This window comes from Nycticebus coucang, chromosome 15 (genome assembly GCF_027406575.1).
Source record: "Nycticebus coucang isolate mNycCou1 chromosome 15, mNycCou1.pri, whole genome shotgun sequence".
In the NCBI taxonomy this organism is placed as follows: domain Eukaryota; kingdom Metazoa; phylum Chordata; class Mammalia; order Primates; family Lorisidae; genus Nycticebus; species Nycticebus coucang.
The window spans coordinates 69,847,624-69,873,575 of NC_069794.1; the positions used below are offsets into that span (position 1 = coordinate 69,847,624).

At 36.0% G+C, this 25,952-nt stretch overlaps 1 protein-coding gene across 1 annotated transcript in view; it reads right to left on the reverse strand.

Annotated features, from left to right (window-relative positions):
• XPO4 (exportin 4) overlaps window positions 1-25,952 on the reverse strand; it is a 163,709-nt gene that overhangs the window by 75,469 nt on the left and 62,288 nt on the right. Inside the window, exons 3-6 of the mRNA XM_053563297.1 lie at window positions 22,702-22,843; window positions 15,801-15,939; window positions 3,574-3,690; window positions 2,692-2,845 (exon numbers count right to left, since the gene is read on the reverse strand). Of these exons, the coding sequence (XP_053419272.1) occupies window positions 2,692-2,845; window positions 3,574-3,690; window positions 15,801-15,939; window positions 22,702-22,843 (552 nt within the window). The remainder of the gene's footprint in view (window positions 1-2,691; window positions 2,846-3,573; window positions 3,691-15,800; window positions 15,940-22,701; window positions 22,844-25,952) is intronic.

Here is a 25,952-nt window from a genome sequence, read left to right on the forward strand (position 1 = left end):
TTAAAAAAATTGTATGTGGTCTTACTATTCATCTATCCTAAAGATAAATCATCTTTTAAGAAGCCATCAACTTGACACGTTTTTAACTAAGTTAAATTTGATTAATAGATCCTCTCCACAGTACAAAACTGAATCATTACTCAATTCTTTCCCTACTGATTGAATGTTAGATATTCAGGTAATTGTCAAAATTAGAATTTAGTGAGAACTGAGTTCTTTGAAATTGTGCAAAACTGTAACTTTGTTTAATCCCACTGTCAAATTCTTTCTCTTACACTTAAAGCTAATGCACTCAAAGAAGAAATATTTAGCTATAGTACTATATGAATATCTAAGGTCACAAAAGAACTCACTTTTAAGCCATGAAGAAGTATATGTTCAAGTCAAACAAGGAATTCTCTTCTTTGGCAACACCATAGTAGTACTTATCATTTTCCGATGACAGGTTTCCAAAGCTTTATCTAAGTACTTTATAAAATATTTTATGTGTGTGTATCTTTTAAGGCAAACTTTGTTTCCAAACTCCCAGAGAACTGTTTCTCTTATGAAATAGTCACTCTCCACCAACAGTATTTTCCCCTCAAACAGACACTTTTAAATTAGCTATAACATATTCAGTGTAACTTTTGTTGATTTTCCCTACATATGTAATTAATGTTTTGATTGCTCCATATGGACTGATACTTTTAAAATCTGTCTCAAGATTTTTCAACTTTTTTTAACTAAAAAAACTGGAACCGCCAGTTGAGTCCAATCTCCCTCACTACAAGATCCCATTTCAGCGGTCCCTATCCCTATTACCATCAGCCCCCTTGAATAAAGTCTGCCTTACAAAATAAAACAAAAATAACAAAAAACTGGAACGAAACTAATATTGCAACAATCCTAAGGGGATATTTTTAAAAAGTAAGCCTTAGAAAACATGTACCCCTTTGCAACCAAAAAGAAGTAAGCTAATATATTGAAAATATAAAAGTGACGGCCAGATACAGTGGCTCACACCTGTAATCCTAACACTCTGGGAGGCCAAGGTGGATGGACTGCCTGAGCTCACAAGTCCGAGACCAGCCCGAGTCAGAGCAAGACTCCATCTTTAAAAATAGCCAGGCATTGTGGCAGGCGCCTATAGTTCCAGTTACTTGGGAGGCTGGAGCGAGATAATCACTTAAGCCCAAGAGTTTGAGGTTGCTGTGAGCTGTGATGCCATAGCACTCTACCGAGGGCAACAAAATGCCATTGTCTCAAAAAAAAAGAAAGAAAGAAAATATAAAAGTGGTTATTAGGAAAAAATGATTACAGGATAGGAATAAAAGGAAACAGAGTTTAACCTCATTATAGCTTTATCCCATAAAGCAGCAACTGTGACTACCCTTGGGAAAGAAAACTAAAGAACACATGATTTTAGGAGTCAGACTCACTTTATCCTATATATCCTCTTACAGTTAATCTTCTACTACATGGGCACAGCAAATTGAAAATACAAGGAAAAGCTACTACCTACAATCCACCACACCCCTTATTAAAAGCCCATAATTTTACCAGCCACAAACAATTAGTAATATCTATGAATGTGAATATATAACAGTAGTCCTTGGTTCTACTGGAATAAAGATGTATCCTACCCTAAACATCTGATGTGACTCAGTACGTATTTCCTGTTTGCTTATCATTTAGTCTTTTTCTCCTAAATGAAAAGTAGAGTCCCCAGATTAAAGACATCTAGAAGAGGTTACATTACTTTTCCTACAACATTAAGGAGTCTAGTAGATCAAGAAAGAATATAAGACAGATGATTAGCTATATGATGAACTATTTTACTCAAAGAGGCTATTAAGAGCTAAGTAAACAGAAGCTCACTTCTAGGTGTTTTAAAGGTATTGTTTCATTTAATTCACACAATAATCCATATTCCCATTATGGATTTGGAAAAACTGAGACTCAGGGATCTTTGTCAAAGATCAGGTGAGTCTTGAATAAAGGTCTGCCTGAGTTAACTATACAACAAATGGGGAGCCACAATATATCTTCGATTTAAATCTGTTAACAGGCAACTGATGCTCTAGAATAGTAAATCATAAACTTAAAGAAACTGCTTTCTAAAATACAAATCTCTCCACTTCAGTAACTGATTAAAAAGCAGATACATGTATCTATAATATAACCTATTCAAATTTACTTTGTATTACTAATTAATATTTTTCTAAAAATGAAATTTTCATCTCTTTATACTGGTAAAAAGCTTTTGAAGAATAAACATATAACTTATTATTTACATCTGAACAATGTTACCAACCATCAAGATTAAATTAGAACACTCCAAACTAGCTTTAAGAAATGTCAGTCCAAAAGTTCAATGTATTACATGTCTAAGGAGAAAATAATTCAGTTTCTCAATAAAAATGCACTTTCCCCTTTTTTCTTTCTCACAGAATATTGCTATTTCTAAGTTAGCAGTGGCTCCATTATCCATCAAATAGTTCCACATAATTCAACCTTCTTTCACAATGCAGTAAATGGAATCTGAACTCTTCTCACTTTGTGACATCATAAAATAAATTAAATTCTATTACCTTTTGAAGAAATTCTTATTTTCTTTCAATGTTTTACAAAACCTGTGAGATAAAAAGACTTTGAGCCATAATTATGTCATCTATGAAAATTACCACAAATATTCATTTATTAAAAGGATATAATTTGGAGGAAGAAAATTCCAGCTCAAGACTTGATTGGCGAGTGCAAGGTACCGCTGAAATACTGAAGACATCTGAGCATTCAGGTTTTCCCGCCTGCTAAACTCCTGCAGCACTTCAACAGTTAACATGAAGATCTGGCGAAGGTCTTCTTCCTATACTCAAAACAAACACAAGCCTTTTTTTTATGGAAAACTTACCCAAAATGTATTCCCTTTTAGAACCATAAGATAAAATCAACAAAAACCTTAAAATTTCCAGTGGAAAACACCATTTCTTTAAGAACATTTTCCATTTGTAGGCTTCTACTAATAATTTACATCAGAGCAGGCTTTCAAGTGGTATCAATTTGACCACATTTACTGTAATATAAATGCTACTCTATATAAAAGAATCTTTGACAACTACTGTGGAGCTGGAGGAGTCAGTTGCTATAGTGCAGAGCCCTAGGATTTAAGCCAATGCCTTCACATAACTTCACTCCAGAGCCAAACAATACAGACGAGACAAAGAGCCCACACCATCTGCAATAACATTTTAAATATAAATACATGTCCCTCTTTGGCATTTTTCCAGTCCTATTTTTATGGCCAACAGAATTCCATCAATTGAATTACTTATTTCTAAACACAATTAAGAAATAAATAAGAAACTAAGGATCATTATAGTGGTATTCCTCTTTTGTTTTGCCTAAAGATCAGAATTAAACAAAGTAATTTTAAACCATCAACTATCTTCACCAAACCTATCATTTTACTATATCCTTTGAAAACACAAAACATATCCTCAAGTACAGGCTGTCTTTCAACTACCTAAAATAAGAACAGATTAGTAAAGAGTGAATGATCTAACCATTAAAACACAAGAACAAAAATATCGATACCTGGAAAACTCTTTTGCAGTTACCATGGAATTCCATACTCAATCCAATGTTGCTAGTTTTACTTGAACTTGAAAATTCACTCAATAGTGCAGTTAGAATAGAACAGGCCAGAGTTTGCTGTAATTATTTGATAAGAAATAATTGTGAAGCATCATTTTTTCAATATCTTGTTTCAATACATTTGTTCAAACATGAGGAACACTTCTTATCTTTAAATACTCCATTATATCTTTAGATCTTACAACTACTAGTCAGAAAATTAGAAATGACAAAATAAAGATTAACTCTCCTTTCTACACATTCTCAACTGCAGTTATACAGACCTACTTTAGACTTAAACTCAGGACACACTCCTGCTTAACCATCAAATTCAAATGATATCTTAAAATAATAAGCATTAAACGTATTATTTCATTTAATTCACACAACATTCCATATCATCATTTTACACTTGAAAAGACAGATTTGGTGAGAGTTAAGTCATTACCTAAAGCCAGCTAAGATCTGAACCCAGGTCTGTCTGACTTTATGTTCTAATGTATGTAAAAACCCATTTCCAAAAGGATGAAAAGTGAAACAGTTTTTTCAGTCTCCAAATATTAACCAGGTAATACCCAAAGTTTTTAAAGTCAAAAATGAAGATACTCCTTCCCATTGTTTCTAGCAGGCTCCCACTATCAACTCACTGATTTTATTCACAGACTACTTAGATTAAAGGTACCAAGGATGGAGAAAGGATACACATAATGTTGACACATTTCCAGAATTAAACAAAAATATGCACAGTACCTCTGAACAACCGAAAGATTAAAGTCAAGATGATACTATTTATGCAAGCTTATACAACAGCTGAACAGAGTCATACCCACCCACCAACTGCAACATCTTTGTTCAGAAATGCTTCTGATGTCAGTACCTTGACCTTACAGATGCTTATCTTGGCAAATCTTAGCAAATATACACAAAACTAAATTCCTAAAGATTGGTATGAGATATTTGTTGAAGGTGACAGTGATCGTTCTGTGGGCGACCAATATACTGTGTGTCTGATATTATGTACATCTGAAATTTTCCATTAACTTGAAAAGAAAGAAATAAATTCCTATTTGTCTCTAATCTTAATTAAAATAAACATCACTGTAGAGCTAATATTTATGGAAGGCATACTACCTCACATACATTAGTTTCCCAGACTTCTCCACTCTAGTAAGTAAATGAAAATTTTTTGGGAAATCTGGGGATATTGAAGAAATATGTCTTCTATAATGACAAAAGTTCTCTGAATGTTCCTAGTTTAGCTTATACACATATTTTGTAATCTTACTTCAAAATGTATATTTGTTTTAATATAAAAATGTTCCAAGGCTGAGCACGGTGATTCACACATGTGATCCTAGCACTCTGGGAGCCCAAGGCAGTTGGACTGTCTGAACTCAGGAGTTCAAGACCAGCCAGAGCCAGAGCAAGACTCCCATCTCTAAAAATAGCCTGACGTTGTGGGGGATGCCTGTAGTCCCAAGCTACTTTGGGAAGCTGAGACAAGAGAATTGCTCAAGCCCAAGAGTTTAAAGTTGCTATGAGCTGTGATGCTACAGCATTCTACTGAGGGAGACAAAATGAGACTTTGTCTAAAAAAAAAAAAATTAATAAATTATTAAAATAAATAAATAAAAATGGCTTTCTTTTAGAATGGTGATTATGATTTAAGTACCAGCAATCAAGTCCTGAGAGGTGGCTCACGCCTGTAATCCAAGCACTTTGGGAGGAAGAGGCAGGTGGACCGTCTACGCTCACAGGTTCAAGACCAGCCTGAGCAAGAGTGAGACCTCATCTCTAAAAATAGCTGGGTGTTGTGGCCTGTAGTCCCAGCTACTTGGGAGGCTGAGACAATAGGCTGAGGTTGCTGTGCGCTGTGACTCCACAACACTCTATCAAGGGCAACAAAAGTGAGACTGTCTCAAAAAAAAAAAGAAGAAAGAAACAAAAAGTACCAGCAATCAACACTTCACAGATATAGTGAAATGAAATCAAGATAGAGAAAGTAGGTATTAAATCAAATTAATAAAATTCAGAGGAAAAGAATAATTCACAATAATCTAACAAGATGAATTCCAAGATCCTTCTTCGAATTCTAAAAACAACGTTTATAAGTCTTGGACTTGGCTTTTCATTTATCCTTTCTAAATAGGACTTCAGCCAACAGAACATTATAAACAGGTACCTAAATGTTTGAGAAAATTTATCTTACTAAAAAAAAAAGGAAATTATTAATTTCAGAATCTTAGACGAGATCATTAATTTACTGAAAAAATAATTTATGTACAACTTAAACAAAAACCTGGAAGCTAAAAAGAACCCGTAAGTACTTACTCATTAAATACAAACTGTTGTCATTCTTACAAATAAATTAACATATAATAATTTTCTACAAGTAATTTATAACTTGCCAGATTGTTTTCTAGTGCATTCACCACAAAACAGCATATTTTTAAACCATGACCATATTCAAAATTTCAGTAACACATATTTAATTAATGATTAAAACAATATGTACTCACATACAGCTTTAATTTCATATGAAATAAACATTTCCCAAGATTACATACACGTTTATGGTCATGATGTGACACAAAAGAGTGAAGGAAAGGGGCAGAGTGATGACAGGTGACAGCCTTGCTAAGGTTTCTACCCAGAAAAAGGAAGGATTTCTAAGACTCTTTTAACTATAAACTTCATCAGACAAAGAGCCCCCAATCACATGGAATTACTTATAAGTTGTAGCAATAAATACATCCCTCCAAAACAGCAAACTTTCACACTAAATACAAATTCACCCATAAAGGCATGCATATTCTTAATAGATAAGAATTTAAAACAAAACACAGTATTACAGAGTTAGCTCCCTGAACATGAAAGAATCTATTATTCTTAATATTTTCATCCTATAAAAATAATATACCTTCATCTGAGAAAAACCAGAAAGTACAGAAAAGCCTAATAAAATAATGTCTACAATCCTACCATCCCAGAGGTTATTATTATAAGTTATTTACACCTTTCCTATTTTTTAATGTCTAATATACATTCTGTATATATACCCCTGCTAGCAACCCATATATGTTGTTTTATATCCTACTTTTCTACTTTATACTTATGAAATAAAAAGAAATATTTAAAAAAAGTATGTTCTATTCAAATATACCACTCAAAGACCTCAGTCTTATATATGTGCATATATATATAATCATATAGCACAATTAGAGGTTATTAACAGAAATCAAATATTCTGAACCGTAGCTAAAATTATCAGCTTTCAAAGAATTAAAATTCAATAAGGTTATTTTCATCATTAAAAGATACCAAACAGGCGGTGCCTGTGGCTCAAGGAGTAGGGCACTGGCCCCATATACCAGAGGTGGCAGGTTCAAATCCAGCCCAGCCAAAAACCGGAAAAAAAAAAAAAAAAAAGATACCAAACGGTTTAATCCCTCCTTAATTTGGAAGTCCTATAAGGATATAAAATTTGTATCATAAACATTAATTATACTACACTGATCTGGCTCAGAGGTGCCAAGTGAAAAGCAATTCCTGGAGATTGATGAATAATTATCGCTGATTATACATTAAGAGAGCAAAGTACTTCCACACATATCAAAAGTATTTCTCCCTATTCATAGGGGTATTAAACATATTACAAAATGTCTAACACTCATTTCCAAATATGTTTATTCATCTTTAGAGTTTAATTATTGATTAAATCCCCTTAAAATGAAGTTACTCTCATACTGTATGCAATGAAGACAGCAAGGGAAGCAAGCCAAAAATAAACTCCCAAGGGAGAACAGAGAACAGCTCCTTCTCAGGACAGAGAAGGGGGCTGGGTCATCAAATCTGCCTCAGAAAGTTTCCCAGCTGTAGCATTTCTTTTTTCTCTTGTAGACAGAAAGTTCCTATCAGCTTGCTTCAAACTTTTAGGTCTCTATAGCCATCCCAATGCATTACCTCTTTACTCTCCTTCAACTGACCACTACCTTCAAGTACTGTCTCTCTGGACTTTGTGAGAGAAGATCATGACTAGATATTATTCCATGTTAGAGACAGTAACTCTGATATTTAAGAAGGTTAGAAACAAAAGCGTCTGTAAATAATTTCAATGAAACCAGATAAAAGTTGACGGACTGATAAGCAATATGAGGCTGTCATACTAAAGTTAACATAAATTTGACTAGTATAAAATACCACATTACTATGATTCTTCAACTTCTAAGAGGTTAACATGACAATGCTTCATTTATCCAATATAGTAAAGAATTAGGATAATATCTATTAATTTTCTAAATACAGTAAGTAGTTTTAATGAAACTTCTTGTACATTTTTCTAAAAGAATTATTTTTATGGTAGTTATTATTTGATATTATAATAAGGTGACTATTTGGAAGTTACTAAAACATAAGAGACCTTCCATCCATTGACAAGGCAGGTGCCAGATCCCAGTGCTTGTTGCTCTATGTCTGCTTCACAGCTTTTCAGGCATCGCCTTTGTTGTCCATCACTAACTGCTGCGGCAATATGACTGCCACCAAAAGGGAGTTCTAAACTGATCACTTTCATTTGCCAACAAGTTAGAAACCAAACAACAAATTTTTTTTAAATTATCTATATGAAGGCCAGGCTCAGTGGCTCACACCAGTAATCCTAGCACTCAGAGAGACCAAGCCAAATGGACTGCCTGAGCTCACAGGTTCAAGAGCAGCCTAAGCAAGAGCAAGACCCCTCCTCTAAAAAGAGCCAGCATTGTGGCAGGCACCTGTAGTCCCAGCTACTCAGGAAGCTGAGGCAAGATAATCGCTTAAGCCGAAGGGTTTGAGGCTGCTGTGAGCTGTGATGCTACAGCACTCTACCAACGGTTACAAAGTAAGACTCTGTCAAAAAAAAAAAAAAAAAATTATATATAAAATAAATTACAAATGAAATACTCTCAAGGACTCTTTTAAGAGTTTAGTGCAAGAATACTATAGTTCGGAAAAAAAAAAATACTATAGTTTGAACCAGTCAGAAAGTCTGGGTTCCTACAGTTCAAGATTTCCTACTTAGGTAACTTTGGGCAAAGCCCTTCATTGATCTTGGCCTCAGCTTTCTCATCTATAAAAAGGACTACTACACCTTGCCCTGCCTAATTTACGTGACTCCCTAAGGTTCAAATTAGATAAAGAATGTTAAAGTACTATCTAATGTAGAGGGTTTCATAAAGTAGCAACAGCAGTTTTTTATTATCGTAAAATAACAACTACCTATTTTGCTTTTGGTCCCATTTCTTGATTGCTATCACTTAATAACAGAGCATCATTACAGCATTATATAGATGCTTAGCAAACACTGCTTAATGAGTCAGTGTTTACTTCTATGCCAGGCACTAAGTTAACACAAGAGTAAGTGAAAAATAAACAGTGTTCTCAATTTTTTTAGCTGTTTATAAATTTCAGCAAGAAAACAGGTAAATCAACAGAATACAATGCAATAAGGTCTCCAGGTTATGAAAAACTCTAATTCTGCAAATTCACAAAGTTAATGCACTGGCTAACAATTTAAGTAACTCTATCTGCACATTAAAAGTCTTATAGCAGCATTTTCATCTCTATTAAAAGCCATTAATTTCAAGCTAGTGAAAAAATGCCCTCCAGAGATAGCTTTCCTTACTCACCAGCTTACCATCACAAGCACAAGTTACTCAAACACTAATTCCAGCTGACAAAATAAAATACTCTTGTTCAGAGAGAGGATTATCTCTTATAATGCCTGGCTCTTACCCCAGGAGCTTTATTACCAAGAATAAACTTTATGAAAGGCTGCCATACATAAAGCAGACTTCCAGCTGCTCTTCTAAGCAAACATCAATGAGACTTATGATAAGAGAGATTAACTTGGCTATCACATCCAGGGATAGTGCTGCTGGAGACAAGTGAATTTCTCACCCACTTCTCTCTAGAATGGCAAAGAGGAGGAAAGGAGGCTTAAATGCAAAATTAAACAGCTTTAAACGTGATCTAACATATGCCTACCACTTTCAAAGGAAATAAGGCCAACACAAAATGTATTAAAACTTTAGCTTAAATATTAGCTTAAAATTGAAACTTTAACTACTTTCATTTCCATATCCCTCTCAAATTAGTATTAAGAGCAGGTCTGACACTAAACTGAGATGAAGTAATCACAATAACCTTCATAATCATGAAAGGAAAACATCTTACCTGCCCACAGCAGGCTCGGTGCCCATAGCTCAGTGGTTAGGGTACTAGCCACATACACTGGAGCTGACAGATTCGAACCTGGCCCAGGGGCCCGCTAAAACAATCACAACTACTACTACAACAACAAAAAATAGCCAGGCATTGTGGCAGGTTCCTGTAGTCCAGCTACTTGGGAGGCTGAGGCAAGAGTTAGAGGTTGCTGTAAGCTGTGACACCACAGCACTCTACCAAGGACAACATAGTGAAACTCCATCACACACACAAAAAATCATACAAGCATAATCACACTAAGAATATATCATTGACTTGGCTCCTATAGCTCAGCAGCTAGGGTACCAGCCATATACACTGGAGCTGGTGGTTCAAATCCAGCCTGGGCTGCCAAACAACGACAACTACAACCACAAATAAAAATAGCCAGGTGTTGAGGCAGGCGCCTGTAGTCCCAGCTATTTGGGAGGCTAAGACAAGAGAATCACTCTTGAGCCCAAGAGTTTGAGGTTGCTGTGACCTGTGACGCCACAGTACTCTACCAAGGGCAACATAGTGAGACTCTGTCTCAAAAAAAAAAAAAACAAAAAAGAATATATCATGATAGATGGAAAATGGTGTGGTGTCTAAAAATATCCTCTCCTTAGAAAAAATTTTATATGAATTAGAAAACCAAGTTTCTATATAAAACCAATTTTATATGAATTAGCAAACCAAGTTTTCCACAGAAAACTAGAAAACCAGAAAACCAAGACTATAGTATATGATACTTCTTAAAGCAACTAAAGGAAAGCTAGTATTTTTTAATCTGTGTTTTTTTCAACACACAAATAATTAGTTTTCACTCATGGATAAGAGCATAAATATTTTCTTGTGCTTTTCAATACTTAAAATACTGTTTGACAGAAAAAGATGATTTACTATAGTTCACTTCCCAAGATAATATAAAGAAAGAGGTGAGAGGCTACTAGGGAGATAACACAAACATGTACTGAACAAGTAGCCCCTGAAATGAAAATTATCACATTTGTTTTATCTATCAGTGAATTAATGTCTAGCGAAGTCAAATAATTTGCTCAAGTTAGGAAGGTAGAAAATAGCAGAGCTGGGACTTAAACCTAAGACTGAATCCAAAAATCAACGTCCTATAATACTATAAAACACCCCCTAAACCTGTATAAATGCATACCTAAGACTAGGGAGACGGCCTACCAAAAACTAATACTCTTCAAAATTGAAGAGGGGAAAGCCAGACTACATAAAGTTTCTGGCTAATGAAAGTTGACAGAACATGGTTTAGCGCCTACAGCTCAGGCAGCCAGGTGCCAGCCACATACACCAGAGCTGGCAGGTTCGAATCCAGCCTGGGCCAAAAAATAGCTGGGTGTTGTGGTGGATACCTGTAGTCCCAGTTACTTAGGAGGCTGAGGCAAGAGAATCGCATGGGCCCAGGAGTTTGAGGTTGCTGTGAACTGTGACGCCACAGCACTCTACCCAAGGCAACAGCCTGAGACTCTGTCTCAAAAAAAAAAAAAAGAAAGCTGACAGAACAGTCTACCAGGGGTCCTCAAACTACAGCTCGTGGGCCACATGAGGCAGTGTGATTATACTTGTTCCTGTTTTGTTTTTTTACTTCAAAATAAGATATGTGCAGTGTGCCTAAGAATTTGTTCATAGTTTTTTGTTTTTTTTTTTTTTTTTAATTATAGTCCGGCCCTCCAATGGTCTGAGGGACAGTGAACTGGCCCCCATTTAAAAAGTTTGAGGACCCCTGGAAACTATTAATAGAAGGGGTATGAAGGAAAAGTTAACCTTTTTCATCTGTAATATAAATCACTAGTTAATTTTCTCTTCTTTTCAAATCTCACTTTAAATGACTTTCATAAAGTTAAGTTTCTAGCTAATACTATCCTTTTATTATTCTACTTTCTTGAGATTTTAATATTCTCTTCCACTGCTATTCATTTGTGTCTCCAAAACTAAGAAAATCTCAAGTAAATTCTTCAACCACTCCCACAAATTCTTTTTTTTTTTTTAATTTTTTTTTTTAATGTTAGCTGGTTTTCTTTATTACAGGGATTCCTTTTTTTTTTGAGACAGAGTTTTATTTTGTTGTCCTCGGTAGAGTGCTGTAGCATCACAGCTCACAGCAACCTCAAACTCTTGGGCTCAAGCAATTCTCCTGCCTCAGCCTCTCAAGTAGCTTGCATTACAGGCACCCACCACAACGCCCAGCTATTTTTTGTTGTAGTTGTCATTGTTGTTCAGCAGGCCTGGGCCAGATTCAAACCTGCCAGCTCTGGTGTATGTGGCTGGCGCCCTAGCCACTGTGCCACAGACACTGAGCCAAATTTTTTTTTTTTTAAGTAAATTTATTTCAGGTTAATATGAGGGTGCAAACAACTAGATCAAAATGTTTGATTTTGTTAGGTACAGTCCCTCTTGTGGTTATGTCCCACAAACAGAAGGAGGGCCAAACACCCCCACCCAATGCCCATTCAGTGAGAGCACTCTCTCCCACCTTCCTTACTCCTCCCCCCAATTTGAATTGAAATGAGTTTTTCTCCTATGTGGGCATGCATCAGATCATCTACTGGCTTCATATTAGTATTAAGTACATTGGATAATTGCATCTTAACCTCATTTTTTTCAACTTGCTAATGAGCTAGTTTCAAGCTACTAGATAAGGACAAATAGGGATGGTGACACGGTGTGCATTTAATTTGCTATATAAATGGCAATGGAATATTGTTTCCAAGTTTAATGTTTTTAATGTGGTCACCAAAACAAATTCATCTTGCAAACTTGAAATTAAAGTAACCCACTGTAACCTGGCAATTGGATTTTTTGAGCCACTGAAATACTGACGTTCTGACAATGATTAGAACAGATGCAGATGTTTATTTAGAGAAGATTTTGCTCTGTTCATACTGTCTACACTTTGAGACTAATGGACAGATTCAATATTCTCATGAAATACTCCAAAAGAAAGATTTCTTAGAAGCCAAATTTCTAATAACAGGGCTAAGCACTTCTATGGTAGTAGGAAATCACTAGTGAGAGGCAGAATTTCTCAAGTTTAGATTCTGTCCATCACAATGAGATGGACTCCTTTACTCATTTGTTAAAATGAAACACAAGATGTTCTTAACAAAAACATGGAAATATGAAGAGTAACTTGATTCAGAGCATTAAGGGGCTAAGATAATATTAATATTGTCACATAGCAGCCTCAATTTCAAACGTTTTCTGCACTAATTATAGCAATTTGTATCTACCACTTCTTTTTCCCTGGTCATCGATGATGGACAGCATTGGATTGTGCACATGGCTATTAGTTGGAAAGCAATACTAACAAAATCCACACTAATGACAAGATTACTACTATATACCCAACGTAGGCATCCCAGAAACATTAGCATCTCAAGAGCAAAGCTCATCAGAAATGGAGACCATGCCTACTACCAAGAGAAAGATCTAAACCTATAAAGCATAGCACAAGTTAAAAGTAGTTTCTCAATAGTTTTCACCTCAAAAATTTAAATGGACTTGGGTGGTGCCTGTGGTTCAAAGGGGTGGGGCGCCGGCCCCATATGCCGGAGGTGGCGGGTTCAAACCCAGCCCCGCCAAAAACTGCAAAAATAAAATAAAATAATATAAAAATTTTAATGGACTTATTCAGGGGATTACTATGTCTCACTATATAAAATAAAACCACAATGACTTATAAACATAATGATTCAAACTTTTTTTAGTCGTTGGTTTTATAGAAACAAATTTCACAATATTAAATTAAAAGGGTAAGGCCTGGAGAGGTGGCTCATGCCTGTAATCCTACCACTCTGGGAGGCCACGGCAGATGGATTGCCTGAGCCCACAGGTTGGAGACCAGCCTGAGCCAGAACTAGACCTCATCTCTAAAAATAGATGGGCACTGTGGCAGGCACCTACCTGTACTCACAACTACTAGGGACGCTAAGGCAAGAGAATCGCCTGAGCCCAAGAGTTTGAGGTTGCTATGAGCTATGATGCCACAGCACTCTATCAAAGGTGACAAAATGAGACTCTGTCTCAAAAAACAAAAAGTTAAAAGGGTATAAAATTAGACCTACTCCCTACAACTATATATCCAATACAGTTGCCACTATGGCTATTTGAATTTCAATTAGTTAAATTTTAAAAATTTAAAAATTCTGTTCCTCTGTCACACTAGCCACATTTTACATGCTATATGTGGCTAGTGCCATGGATACATATTAAAGAGTACAAATATAGAATATTTGTGCCAAAAAAAAAGTTATACTGGACAGTGCTACTTTTAAAAAAATGTGTCATAAAAATGGCATAAAACACATCACACAATTGAAAGTAAAGACAAAGAGAAATGTTCTGTGTCTTGACAGTGTGGTAGTTCAGTGGCATACATAACTGTCACAACTTAACAAGGTGTACAATTTAGAAAGATGCAGTAAGGCATGTACATTACTTCCCAATAAAGTTAAAAGGAAAAAAAGAATAAACATGTGATCACTGATGAATTCTAAAAGAAAACAAAAAATACTTTGTGTGTATGTATGTATAAGTTCCAAAGTCCTGACCAGCTGGCTTACGGATTCCTTGTCTAAACCTCTGGTGTCACAGTCTAGGGTCCTAGGGAAAGTAGAAGCAGATGGCTGGGAAAGTGAGGGGAGTATATAACCATGTACAGTAAAAGGTTGGGCAGGAGATTGAGAAGAGATTGTAGACAGTGGAAAGTAAGGCATATTTTGGCCCTCCCAAAATGTAGCACGGCATCTTAACCACAAAGTATCCATCATGTCATTAAAATCACAATCCTTACTGAGGGCCTACTGAAGATGTAAGGAATTCATAAAGAGTTATAAGGCATATAGCCTCACACACAGATCTTGCAAATGAGTAAAGAAATTCTAAAAGTAAAAAACCTCAAAATTATTTAAAGATTCTATACCAAGAATCAGGATGGCCAGATCATGATACTATAAGAATTAAAATATTCAGCTGATAAAAGTCAATGGCTCAATGATCACAGGCAATCATTAACACCAACTCTAGTTCCTCCTGACTCTGAGAAGAGTGATTACAACCAAACAACCACTCTCCAGGCACAACTCTAGCCCTCTAAAAGATGGGCAAGCGTCTGGATCCGGAGATAGGGGAAATCATGTTCCCTAAAGTAATTCATCAGAACAAGGGCCTCATATTTGTTCTGACGACAGTTAACTCCTAGAAGCCATGTTATATATTAGGACAGCAACATTTAATGATTTTTGTAATGTCAGATATCATTTTATATTTTATTCAAACATTTCTATAATCACCAGAAGTTGCCAAAGATTTATTAAAAAAGAAAAATAAGGGGGCCGGGTGCTGTGGCTTACGCCTACAATCCTAGCATTCTGGGAGGCCGAGGCAGATGGATTGCTCGAGCTCAGGAGTTTGAGACCAGCGTAAGTAAGAGCAAGACCCCGTCTCTAAGCCAGGCATCATGGTTGGACACATGTAGTCCCAGGTACTTGGGAGGCTGAGGCTAGAGAATCACTTGAGCCCAAGAGTTTGAGGTTGCTGTGAGCTGTGACGCCATAGCACTCTACTGATGGTGATAAAGTGAGACTCTGTCTCAAATAAATTAAATAATTAAAAAACAGTTCAAAAGAAATGATTAAGAATATTACATATATTCACTTATAATATTTTGCTACCATTAAAATGATTATGAATACTATGACTACATGGAAAACAGAATCAAATGAAAAAGCGATGTATACCATATCTATATTAAGTACACATAAAAAGACTAGAGGAAAACCTGAACAAATGAAAATTGCTTAAAAAAAAAAGAAAATTGCTTATTATTTGAACTTAGATACTTTCTTTTACATAGATATCCATTACTGTTGCCATAATGCTCTTTGTGTAATACAAAAGATAAATTTTTTCATATTTACAAATACAAACAGTACACTTACCACAGTGGGATTACCACTACTGATCAACTGGCTGACTTCATGAAAAATGCTTTTGCAGTCAATTGATTTATCTAATGATCCTCTCTTTACAATTACTGCTACTGCTAGAAGAATCTGTTCCCGAACATACTTTTGGAGGCTGTAAAACATAAAAATCATTGTGAAAACATTTACATAAATCTAATATAAAAATAATTCCAAATTTCTCACTATGCCTAAAGCTACTAACAATATTGCTTACATTTGAGAGTAGAATCGCACACTAGTTTTGTACAGACTCCAAAGCCAGAAGACCTGGGTTCAAATCCAGGCTTTATTATTTACTGGCTGTGTGACCCTGGGCAAGACAGTTAACACTCAGAGCCTCAGTTTTCTATCTGTAAAATGGGGATAACACTAACAGAGTTATTATAAGAGATTAAATGCTCCTAAAACTGTGACCAGTATATACTAAGCATTATGTAAATATTAACTGCTTCAGGAAATATTTGATACACATAAATCAGCTCCCTGTTATACCTGTTAAAGTTCATGTGCAATGCTCAATAGTTGTCTCTTTTAAATTGCACACAAACTTTATGGACACCCTGTATGGATATCTGTAGGGGGAAAAATCACTTAAGATTAAGATTCTACTGATTTGGAGATAAATTCTGATCTATAAATAACATCTACCTCCAACCTGTAGTCTAATCCTAAATCTCATTTCCATTTATCATGAAAAGGAAACATGCAAACTATCCAATGTACAATTACAGAAAGATATAAATTGTAAAAAAAGAAAAAAAAAACTTTTCAAAATTTTCATATTTAGGTTCCAGCTCAGCGCCTGTAGCTCAAGGGCTAGGGCGCCAGCCACACACACCAGAGCTGGCAGGTTCAAATCCAGCCCAGCCTGCCAAACAGCAATGCCAACTGCAATAAAAAAATAGCCATGTATTGTGGCGGGTGCCTGTAGTCCCAGTTACTTGAGAGGCTGAGGGAAGAGAATTGTTTAAGCCCAAGAGTTTGAGGTTGCTGTGAACTGTGATACAATAGTACTCAACCCGGCACAAGACAGACTCTGTCTCAAAAAAAAAAAAATTTTTTTCATATTTAGGTTCTGTTTCTCCCTGTGATGACAGATGGCACCCTTCCAAGTTGAGGCATTATACAAAACCTTTCAACCAAAAGAATACAGAGACTTAATTGCCTTTTCAAAACCTTTTCTAAAAGGTGAGGCTGAGAAAAGACAACACTGAATTTTATAATACAGCCTCCAGAATGCCACAAAGAACCAACAACCATATGCCCTTGGGATAAACTCAAATTCTTTAACATGGCCTGTAAACAGTCGAAGCCATCATGGCTTTCCAGCATAATTATTAACAGTGCTTGCTTTTCCTCTCAAAAGTGTCCCAGTTTAGACACAAATTCAACTTCTTTCAGTTCCTGGTGTCACACTCCTGTATTGCTAGGCATTTTAACTTCTATTCCCTCTGCCAAGACTGTGATATCATTTTCTGTAGAAAGTTATTAATTACTAAGCACTACCAGAGCACCCACACATCACATGACACATCTCTTACTACTGTTTAACTCTATCTCCCAGTTAGCCGACCACTCTAGCACACTCCCTGCCATATAAAAGACATTTACTTAAAATTTATACAAATGAATCTGTCTCCCTATGTCAAGACTGAAGTGAAAAATATTCCTTCAAAACACAGATTTGAACCATTCATTCATTAACCAAGCAAATGCAGAGATCCTATTATGTGTAAGAATGTTAGTTGACCAAAAGGAATTTGTGTACTTTGGGGGAGATAATAGTTTTTCATATATACCGGTAGTCAGAAAATACTATAAAATATACATAAAACTGAAGACCTAAAAATATGTAAAGCTAATGTGAAATATCTCTACTGGTAAGAATCAGAAATTACAGTAGAACCTCTGTGAGTTGACCACCAAGAAACTGTAACAAACTGGTCGACATCCAAAGATGTTCAACATAAGGAACTAGGCCTATTGCACTGATATGTAAATGTGGCACATGCCCTGTCTGTGAAAATTTGGTCAATTTAAGGAAGTGGTTAATGCTGGAAGGTGGTCAACTATGGAGGTTCTAGTGTATTAGGAAAATAAGTAGTTAACATTTGAGTGGTCATAATATGTAAGACTTTATATAAACTAACATCACAAACATTAACACATTCAATCCTTCTGACAATCTTGAATTAAGTACTATTATTCACCCTATTTAATAATCACAAAATTAACACACAACGAAGTCAAGTCATTTGCTCAATGTCAGAAATGTCAGAATTAAGTGGCAGAAACGAGGTACAAATCTCTTTCTCAATCACAATGCTACACATGCTTTTTTATTTAAAAAGAGGGCATTGTACATTTCACTCTATACAAATTTTACTTCAATTAGTAGGAAAAATGAAAAAGAAAAATTCTGTGCATGTAATGGAAGTACACAACATTATTTATATAGTAATCTATACTATATAGATAACTTGTAGTACTCTATGTATGCAATATGCCAAAAATTTGCAATTTGACTAATCCTTATTGCAGGGCATTCTATAAGATAAAGATATCTATCTTATAAAAAGCAAAAAGAACAGAATTATTCTAGATCAAAAGAGACTAACAAAGTCCAGGTACAGTGGCTCACACCTATAATCCTAGCACTCTGAGAGGCCCAGGCAGTAGGGTCACTTGAGGTCAGGCATTTGAGACCAACATGAGCAAGAACAAGACCCCTTCTCTACTAAAAATTAGAAAAATTAGCCAGGCATGGTGGCACACACCTACAGTCCCACCTACTTGGGAGGCTGAGGCAAAAGGATTGCTTGAGCCCAGGAATTTGCGGTTATAGTAAACTGTGATGATGCACTCTGCCTCAAAAAAAAAAAAAAAAAAAAAAAAAAAAAGAGGAGCGACAGAGAGACTAAAAGAGATTAATAGAGATATAACAACTAAAGACAATGTATAATTTCTGACCAAGCCCTGGATTTAAAAAAATAACCTATGTAAGGTAACCTATAAAGAGGAAAAAGACTATAAATATTATTCAGACAATTAGAGAACATAGAATACGGAATTAGAATTGTATTGGATAATATAAGTATAGCAATTTTATCAATAGTACTGAGATTATGCTCTTAGGAGAGACGTACAAAAATGTAAAGGTGAGATATCACAACATCTACAGCACATTCTCAAGTGGTTCAAGGGGAGAAATGCACATATACCTGACAGAAATCAAATGTGACAAAATGTTAACTGAACCTCAACTGGGAAAAGAGTATGTACATACATTTTCATTGTACTATTCTTTCAACTGTGATGAAAGTTTTTTATTTTTTTCAAAATAAACATTTGGGAGGAAATAAATAAGTGAACTGTTTCCATGTGGAACCCTACAATCAATTCTGAAATAGCTTCTAAACTAATCAAAATTATTTGAATGAGATTTTTTTTTTAATAATGCAAAAAATCACACACATATACAAATGAAATTTTGTTAAACATTTAAGTCTCCCAAGCTCTCCAGAGTTCAGAGGTTCCCAGGTTGGGGGAGTAGGGAAAGAATTATGATAAACAAGCAGCTCCAGAGCCTGTTTCATTGGCCAAAAGTTCTCCTGCTGACCCTGACTCCTTCAGGAAAGCTGCCCAGATGATGATGGTTTCAATAGCCAGAGCTCTTACTCCCACTGGGCCTGTATTCATGACCGCCCCATGTAATGCTAACACCAACACTATGAGTTAGATACCAAGCCCCTGTTCTATAGGTAAAGCAGAATATGCCAGAGATTTTACATAAGTTTCCCAAAGGCACATAAATGGATTGCTCTTTAGAAAACTTCCTTTGGCTTGGCACCCGTAGCACAGTGATTACGGTGCCAGCCACATACACTAGGGATGGTGGGTTCAAATCCAGCCCAGACTAGCTAAACAACGACAACTGCAACAACAACAAAAAAATAGCCACGCATTGTGGTGGACACCTATAGTCCCAGCTACTCTGGAAGCTGAGGCAAGAGAATCGCTTACGCCCAAGTTTGAGGTTGCTGTGAGCTGTAATGCCAGGGCACTCTTCCAAAGGCGAAATAGTGAGACTCTGTCTCAAAAAAAAGAAAAAGAAAGAAAAGAGAACTTTTCCTTTTCTTTTTAAGACAGAGTATCACTTTGTCACCCCAGCTAGAGTGCAGTGGCCTCATCACAGCTCGCTACAACTTGAAACTCCTGGGCTCAAGCAATCCTCCTGCCTCAGTCTTCCATGTAGCTGAGACTACAGGCGCCCAACACAATACCCAGCTTATTTTTCTATTTTTAATATAGACAAGTCTTGTTCTTGCTCAGGCTGATCTCAAACTCCCGGCTTGAAGTGATCAGCTTCTCAAAGAGCTAGGATTACAGGGATGAACCACCAAGACTGGCCTTAGAAAACTCTAGTATTTTAGGCCTAGGGATCAACATATTTTTTTTTTAATCTTCACACGTACAAACTCCTATAAAGAAAGCGCCGTAAGGTTTATTTTCTTTCATTTTCTTTCAAATATAAATTTGTGCCAAGCTTAGTGGCCTATAGCTATAACCTAACTGAGAGGCCAAGGCGGGTGGATCACTTGAGCTCAGGAGTGCAAGACCAGCCTGAGCCATCTCTACCAAAAAAAAAAAAAAAAAAAAATAGCCTGACATAGTGGCACCCGCCTGTAGTCCCAGCTACTCCGGAGGCTAAGGTAAGAGCATTGCTCAAGCCCAACAGTTTTGTTTTGTTTTCAGGACAGAGTCTCACTCTATCATCGTGGGTAGAGTACCATGGCATCACCATAGCTCACAGCAACCTGAAACTCCTGGGCTCAAGTGATCCTCCTGCCTCAGCTTCCCTAGTGTCTGGGACTACACACGTCCACCAACACACATGGCTAGTTTTTCTATTTTTTTTTTAGTTTTTCTATTTGTAATAGAGACAGTTCTCACTCTTGCTCAGGCTGATCTCAAACTCCTGAGCTCAGGAGATCCACCTGCATTGGCCACCCAGAGTGCTGGGATTACAGATGTGAGCCATCAAGCCCAACCAAGTCCAGGAGTTTGAGACTGAGACCCAGGGCAACAGAGCGAGACTCTGTCTCAAAATAAAAAAATAAATAATAAATAAATAGATAAATGTGAAAGGTTTTCTCAACTTCTGTTCAACAATAAGCATATATTATCACACTTGATTTCAAACTGTTTTACTATGAAAAAGATCAAAACAAGGTCATGGATCATGCCTGTAATCCTAGCACTCTGTGGGGCTGAAGCAAGAGGACAGCTTGAGCTCAGAAGTTGGAGGCTACAGTGAGTTATGATGACACCACTGCACTCTCGCCAAGGTGACAGGGTGAAGCTCTGTCTCAAAACAAAAAAAAAAAAAAACACCTTGGTATCTGAAGAACATTAAACAAAATGTGAAGTAGTAAATCAATTTCTTCCCAAAAGTTGTATAGTTGATACTTATCCTTAGATTTTTTTTAATTTTTCAAGTAATGAATGTACACAATCTTGTAAAATGTTTAAACAATACAGATGTGTATAATGCAATAAGAAAATTTACTTTCATCCCATTCCTCAAACCTGACCCCCTCTTTAAAGGAAACTTATTTAAGAACTTAGTGATGGGGCGGCGCCTGTGGCTCAGTGAGTAGGGCACCGGCCCCATATGCTGAGGGTGGCGGGTTCAAACCCAGCCCTGGCCAAACTGCAACAAAAAATAGCCGGGCGTTGTGGCGGGTGCCTGTAGTCCCAGCTGCTTGGGAGGCTGAGGCAAGAGAATCGCGTAAGCCCAAGATTTAGAGATTGCTGTGAGCCGTGTGACGCCACGGCACTCTACCAGAGGGTGGTACAGTGAGACTCTGTCTCTACAAAAAAAAAACAAAAAAAGAACTTAGTGATTTTTCTATGCGTATCTGTATGGACATATAACCTAGAACCTCCACAACTGACCACCTCAAGCTGACCTTATTTGTACAGACTGGACATGCACCACATGTCAATACAGCAGGTCTAATTCCTTATGTTGGCCACCTCCATATGTTGACCTGTTCTGTTACAGTCCCTTGAGTAGTCAACTTACAGAGGTTCTACTGCATATGTAACATTTGGTATGTTAATGGTACCTAATTTCTCCTCTGACCCTGCTTTGGGATACTCATCTATGTCTTAAAATACTTACCATTTTATTTTATTTTGTTTTTGACACAGAGTCTCAGTATGTCGCCCTCAGTAGAGTGCCATAGTATCATAGCTCACAGCAACTTCTAACTCTTGGGCTTAAGAGATTCCCTTGCCTCAGCCTTCCATGTAGCTGGGACTACAGATGCCCACCACAACGCCCGGCTATTTTTTATTGTTGTTGTAGTTGTCATTGCTGTTTAGCAGGCGCGGGCTGGGTTCAAACTCGCCGGCCCGGGTGTATGTGGCCAGCACCCTAACCACTGAACTATAGGCACTGAGCCAAAATATTTACCATTATAAATTTTAATATATTGAAAGAAATAACTACCCACCAAGCACCAAATAAATAACAAGTAAATATAAAAGATTTTCAACTGAGTCTATTATCAACTTTTATTTATAACCAGATTCTTCAAAACTGAACAAAAACCCTTAATATCCAGCACAATCTTTTCAAAGAAACAAAACTTAGTATCATGAGCTTAAATAAAAAGTATTGTTTCATTAAGTACCAAAATTAGCTATAGGCATGGTATCTATGAGTCTTTAAAACTGAAGCCCACATACAGCTTACCCACAAATGTCTATCATTTAATTTTTTTTTAAATGCAAATTTTCAAAGCTCTAAAATCATACACGTAAGCAACAACATTATTTTAGCAGTACCTCCTCTGTGTATACTTACTTAGGCCTTTGTAAGACGTAGGTTAAAAGGAATGTTCTCAGTGACTCAATGCTACCTTTTTCCAAGAGAATCCACTCTCGGACAACTGCTTCCATTATGGCTGTGGCAGCTTGAAAAAGGACATAGTCCACTTTACTAGTTTCTGAGGAGAAAATTAAAAACTTTCTTTACATAGTAGTTCACTGTACTCTGAACGCTTTACATTTATTAATTTTAAAAACAGAATCTTTTCAGACAAGGAATAAGATGATTACCTGTTCTTTTTTTTATCCAGTGACCTTGCTCTAGCACCACAAAGAGGTTAGTTCCTCTCAGAAGACACCTCAGGCAGGTGGCAGCTAATCACCGATCACAATTTTCACAAACTTTCCTCACCTCTCTTCAACTGTTACTTCCAAAGCATGAAGAACTAAAAAATAACACAGCTTTAAAAAAAATAAAAATAAAAATATAAAGCAATCAGAAAATCTCCTAAGATTCTCACCCTGTGCAAAACAGAACTTGATATCTGAAAAATATCTTAAGAAACTAATCTTTGAACATTACTATTTGTGATGAGCCATGCTGTTAAAATATTTTGGCTTTTAAATAATTAAGCTTTTGGCAGGATGACCCATCTCTAATAGCAAGTTCAGAATAAACACAATCATGTCTAGTTTTTCTCAAAATATAAAACAAAACAAGTTACATTTACACAAGGTGAGAAGCTCTTGTGAATTTTCTGATCGCAATACTGATCAAACTGAGTAAAATCCCAAAGCTATACGCAGAAAGAACCAGCCTTAACTAGTAAGTCATAGAATCTGAACTAAAAACTAAATTAGAGGAAAAAATAGAAAATTAACATACCTAAGAAAAACTTTACATTAATTTTCTATTTTTTCTTTTATTCACCAATACCACTACAATCAATTTCCAAGCAGCATTATCAACAGGGAGAAACAGTCAAAATGAAGTAAAGAAAAAGTAGAAATTTTCTAAAGCTCTAAAAAATAATCTTCATGTGAAATCCACAAAGTCTATGATTAGACTCCAGATTATTGCCAAGATCACTGGACATGAGTATCTGAAAGCCATGAGAAATTAACTCTAGGCATAGAATGGCACCTTCAAGAATTTATCAGAAGAGCATAAAGATACAAACAGGCCCACTGCTTTCTCTCCTATTCCAAGCTCAGGTCCTACTATTGGTCTTAATACAATTAGCTATAAAAATGCATAGGAAAGCGGATACTGTATTTAAATTCTTATCACATTATACTACTACATAGGCATTTTGAACATACCAAAAGTAGTAAGAGCAGCCAATTTGAACCTTTTAAAAAAATATTTTATATTCTATGCTATCTTAATATGAATTCTAATCATGAGGATAATCAGAATCCACAAAAATTTAGAAATCTTAAAGTAATTAAAATAAAGGAATAGCTTCTAAAAAACGTGAACCTGTTATAAAAGATGTATTCCAGCTTCTAGAAGTAAAAAACAGTGAAGATTTGAAACAGAAACCAGCTACATCTATATAGCTCACTTAAGGAGAAGTATATTGTTTCATAAAGGTAATTCAAATAATCTCTCATGAAAAAACTCTTCTTGAAGGAAAAGGATGGTTGTTTGCTTGTCTTTATTTTCTATAGCAATAATAAAAATTTTAAGTGTAAGAAACCCCAAATCTGAGGGACTCTCAGAATTTTAGAAATAGAACTCAAAAGGTCATCTAAATTAATTCCTGCATTTTATAGGCATTAAAGAAACTAATGCCCTAAGAGATAAAAACAGATTGAAAATTCGAGTTCACGTGTCTGGTAAATGTTCCTTGAGCCAATACTAATCCACCCTAAATTTAAAGGACAATGAAGATTGAGACCAAATAAGCACCTCCAATGTTCATGAACAATAACCACATTGTTAATTCTATTTGTGCTTATATCCTAGCCTTTTTCTTGCCTTTTGTGGGAAGATAAGGGTGAGGGAGCAATTACAGAAGATGAACATTCAAAAGTTTTCAAGAGACAAAGAAATTTCACAACTCTTTCTTAGATATCTCTGGATGGTATTAAATAAAGATCTCTAAATTACTTTTCCCATAAGAAGCTGTCTCTAAAAATGGAAGAATTAGGAAAAAAGAAACCCAAATTTCAAAGAAAGAATTTTCCTAAGCCAACAAATTACATTTTCTCATAAAAACCATTATTAGTCCTCATTAACTTAACTTATGTAAGCGTGTAGGAGATGCTAGAAGGGACTCTAGAAGCCTACCAATATATGATTAGACCCTTCACATGTACACATGAGCCTAATTCTTGCTCTCTGCTATAAAGATGCTTGACACTGCAATGCTTGACACTGCAAGGTCTTCATGAAGAACTCATGATTTAGGAAGATCTGCCACTGACTAGGAGACTATCCAGATAATAAAGTATCTTAGATTGCTTTAGTACTTGCTACCATGGTAACTTTCTTTAATAATAACTATAAAAATAAAATTCATTTGTATCTTGTCAGCCATTTGACGCTGGATAGAACAATGAAGACAAAAGTTAAAGTGAAATAAATAACAAGAGAAAAAGCACTAAACATTCTGATCAAAAAAAGTTAAAAAACAAAGAAAGAAAGATAGAAAGAAAGAAAAAGAAAATCCTAGTAGTCAAGCCACAGGTGTACAGCTACCGCAATTACCTCTCTGGCCTTAAGATTTCTGTGCAAAGCCTGGGCAATGTAAGCTCCAAAAATCTACTCTTTTGACTTAATATGCCTACCAACCAATAATTAAAAAGTCTCCAGTGAAACAGTATCTAGCAATTCCCAATAACTGATACCACTGCAAAGCAAACAATTTTCCATATCCAGATAGCCTGCATTTGGGAGATTTCTTATTTCATTATGTTCTGGCTACTTCTGAGATCAGAAGTGAATGAAATCTAGTTCTCTCTGAGAGGAGGACAAAAGAATGCTACAAAGTTAGCGCCAGAAGAGGTAAAACCAATCCTTCATGGTTCTTGGTTATTTCCTTAACAAGAACAGAACTCATAGGTCTCTGTGAAGGAACATCTGACCCTAAAAAAACAGTAAATTTCTAAATGCCAAAGACTTCTGAGGTGAGGAAGTCTAAAGTACTCTTCTGAAAAAATGCACACGCATACAACATGCATGCGCAGAAACATACACCACACATGCACACACAAAAAAGAGAAGGAAAATTAAAACCAGAATGAAAACAAAAGGATAAGAGAAAGAAATGAAGAAAAATG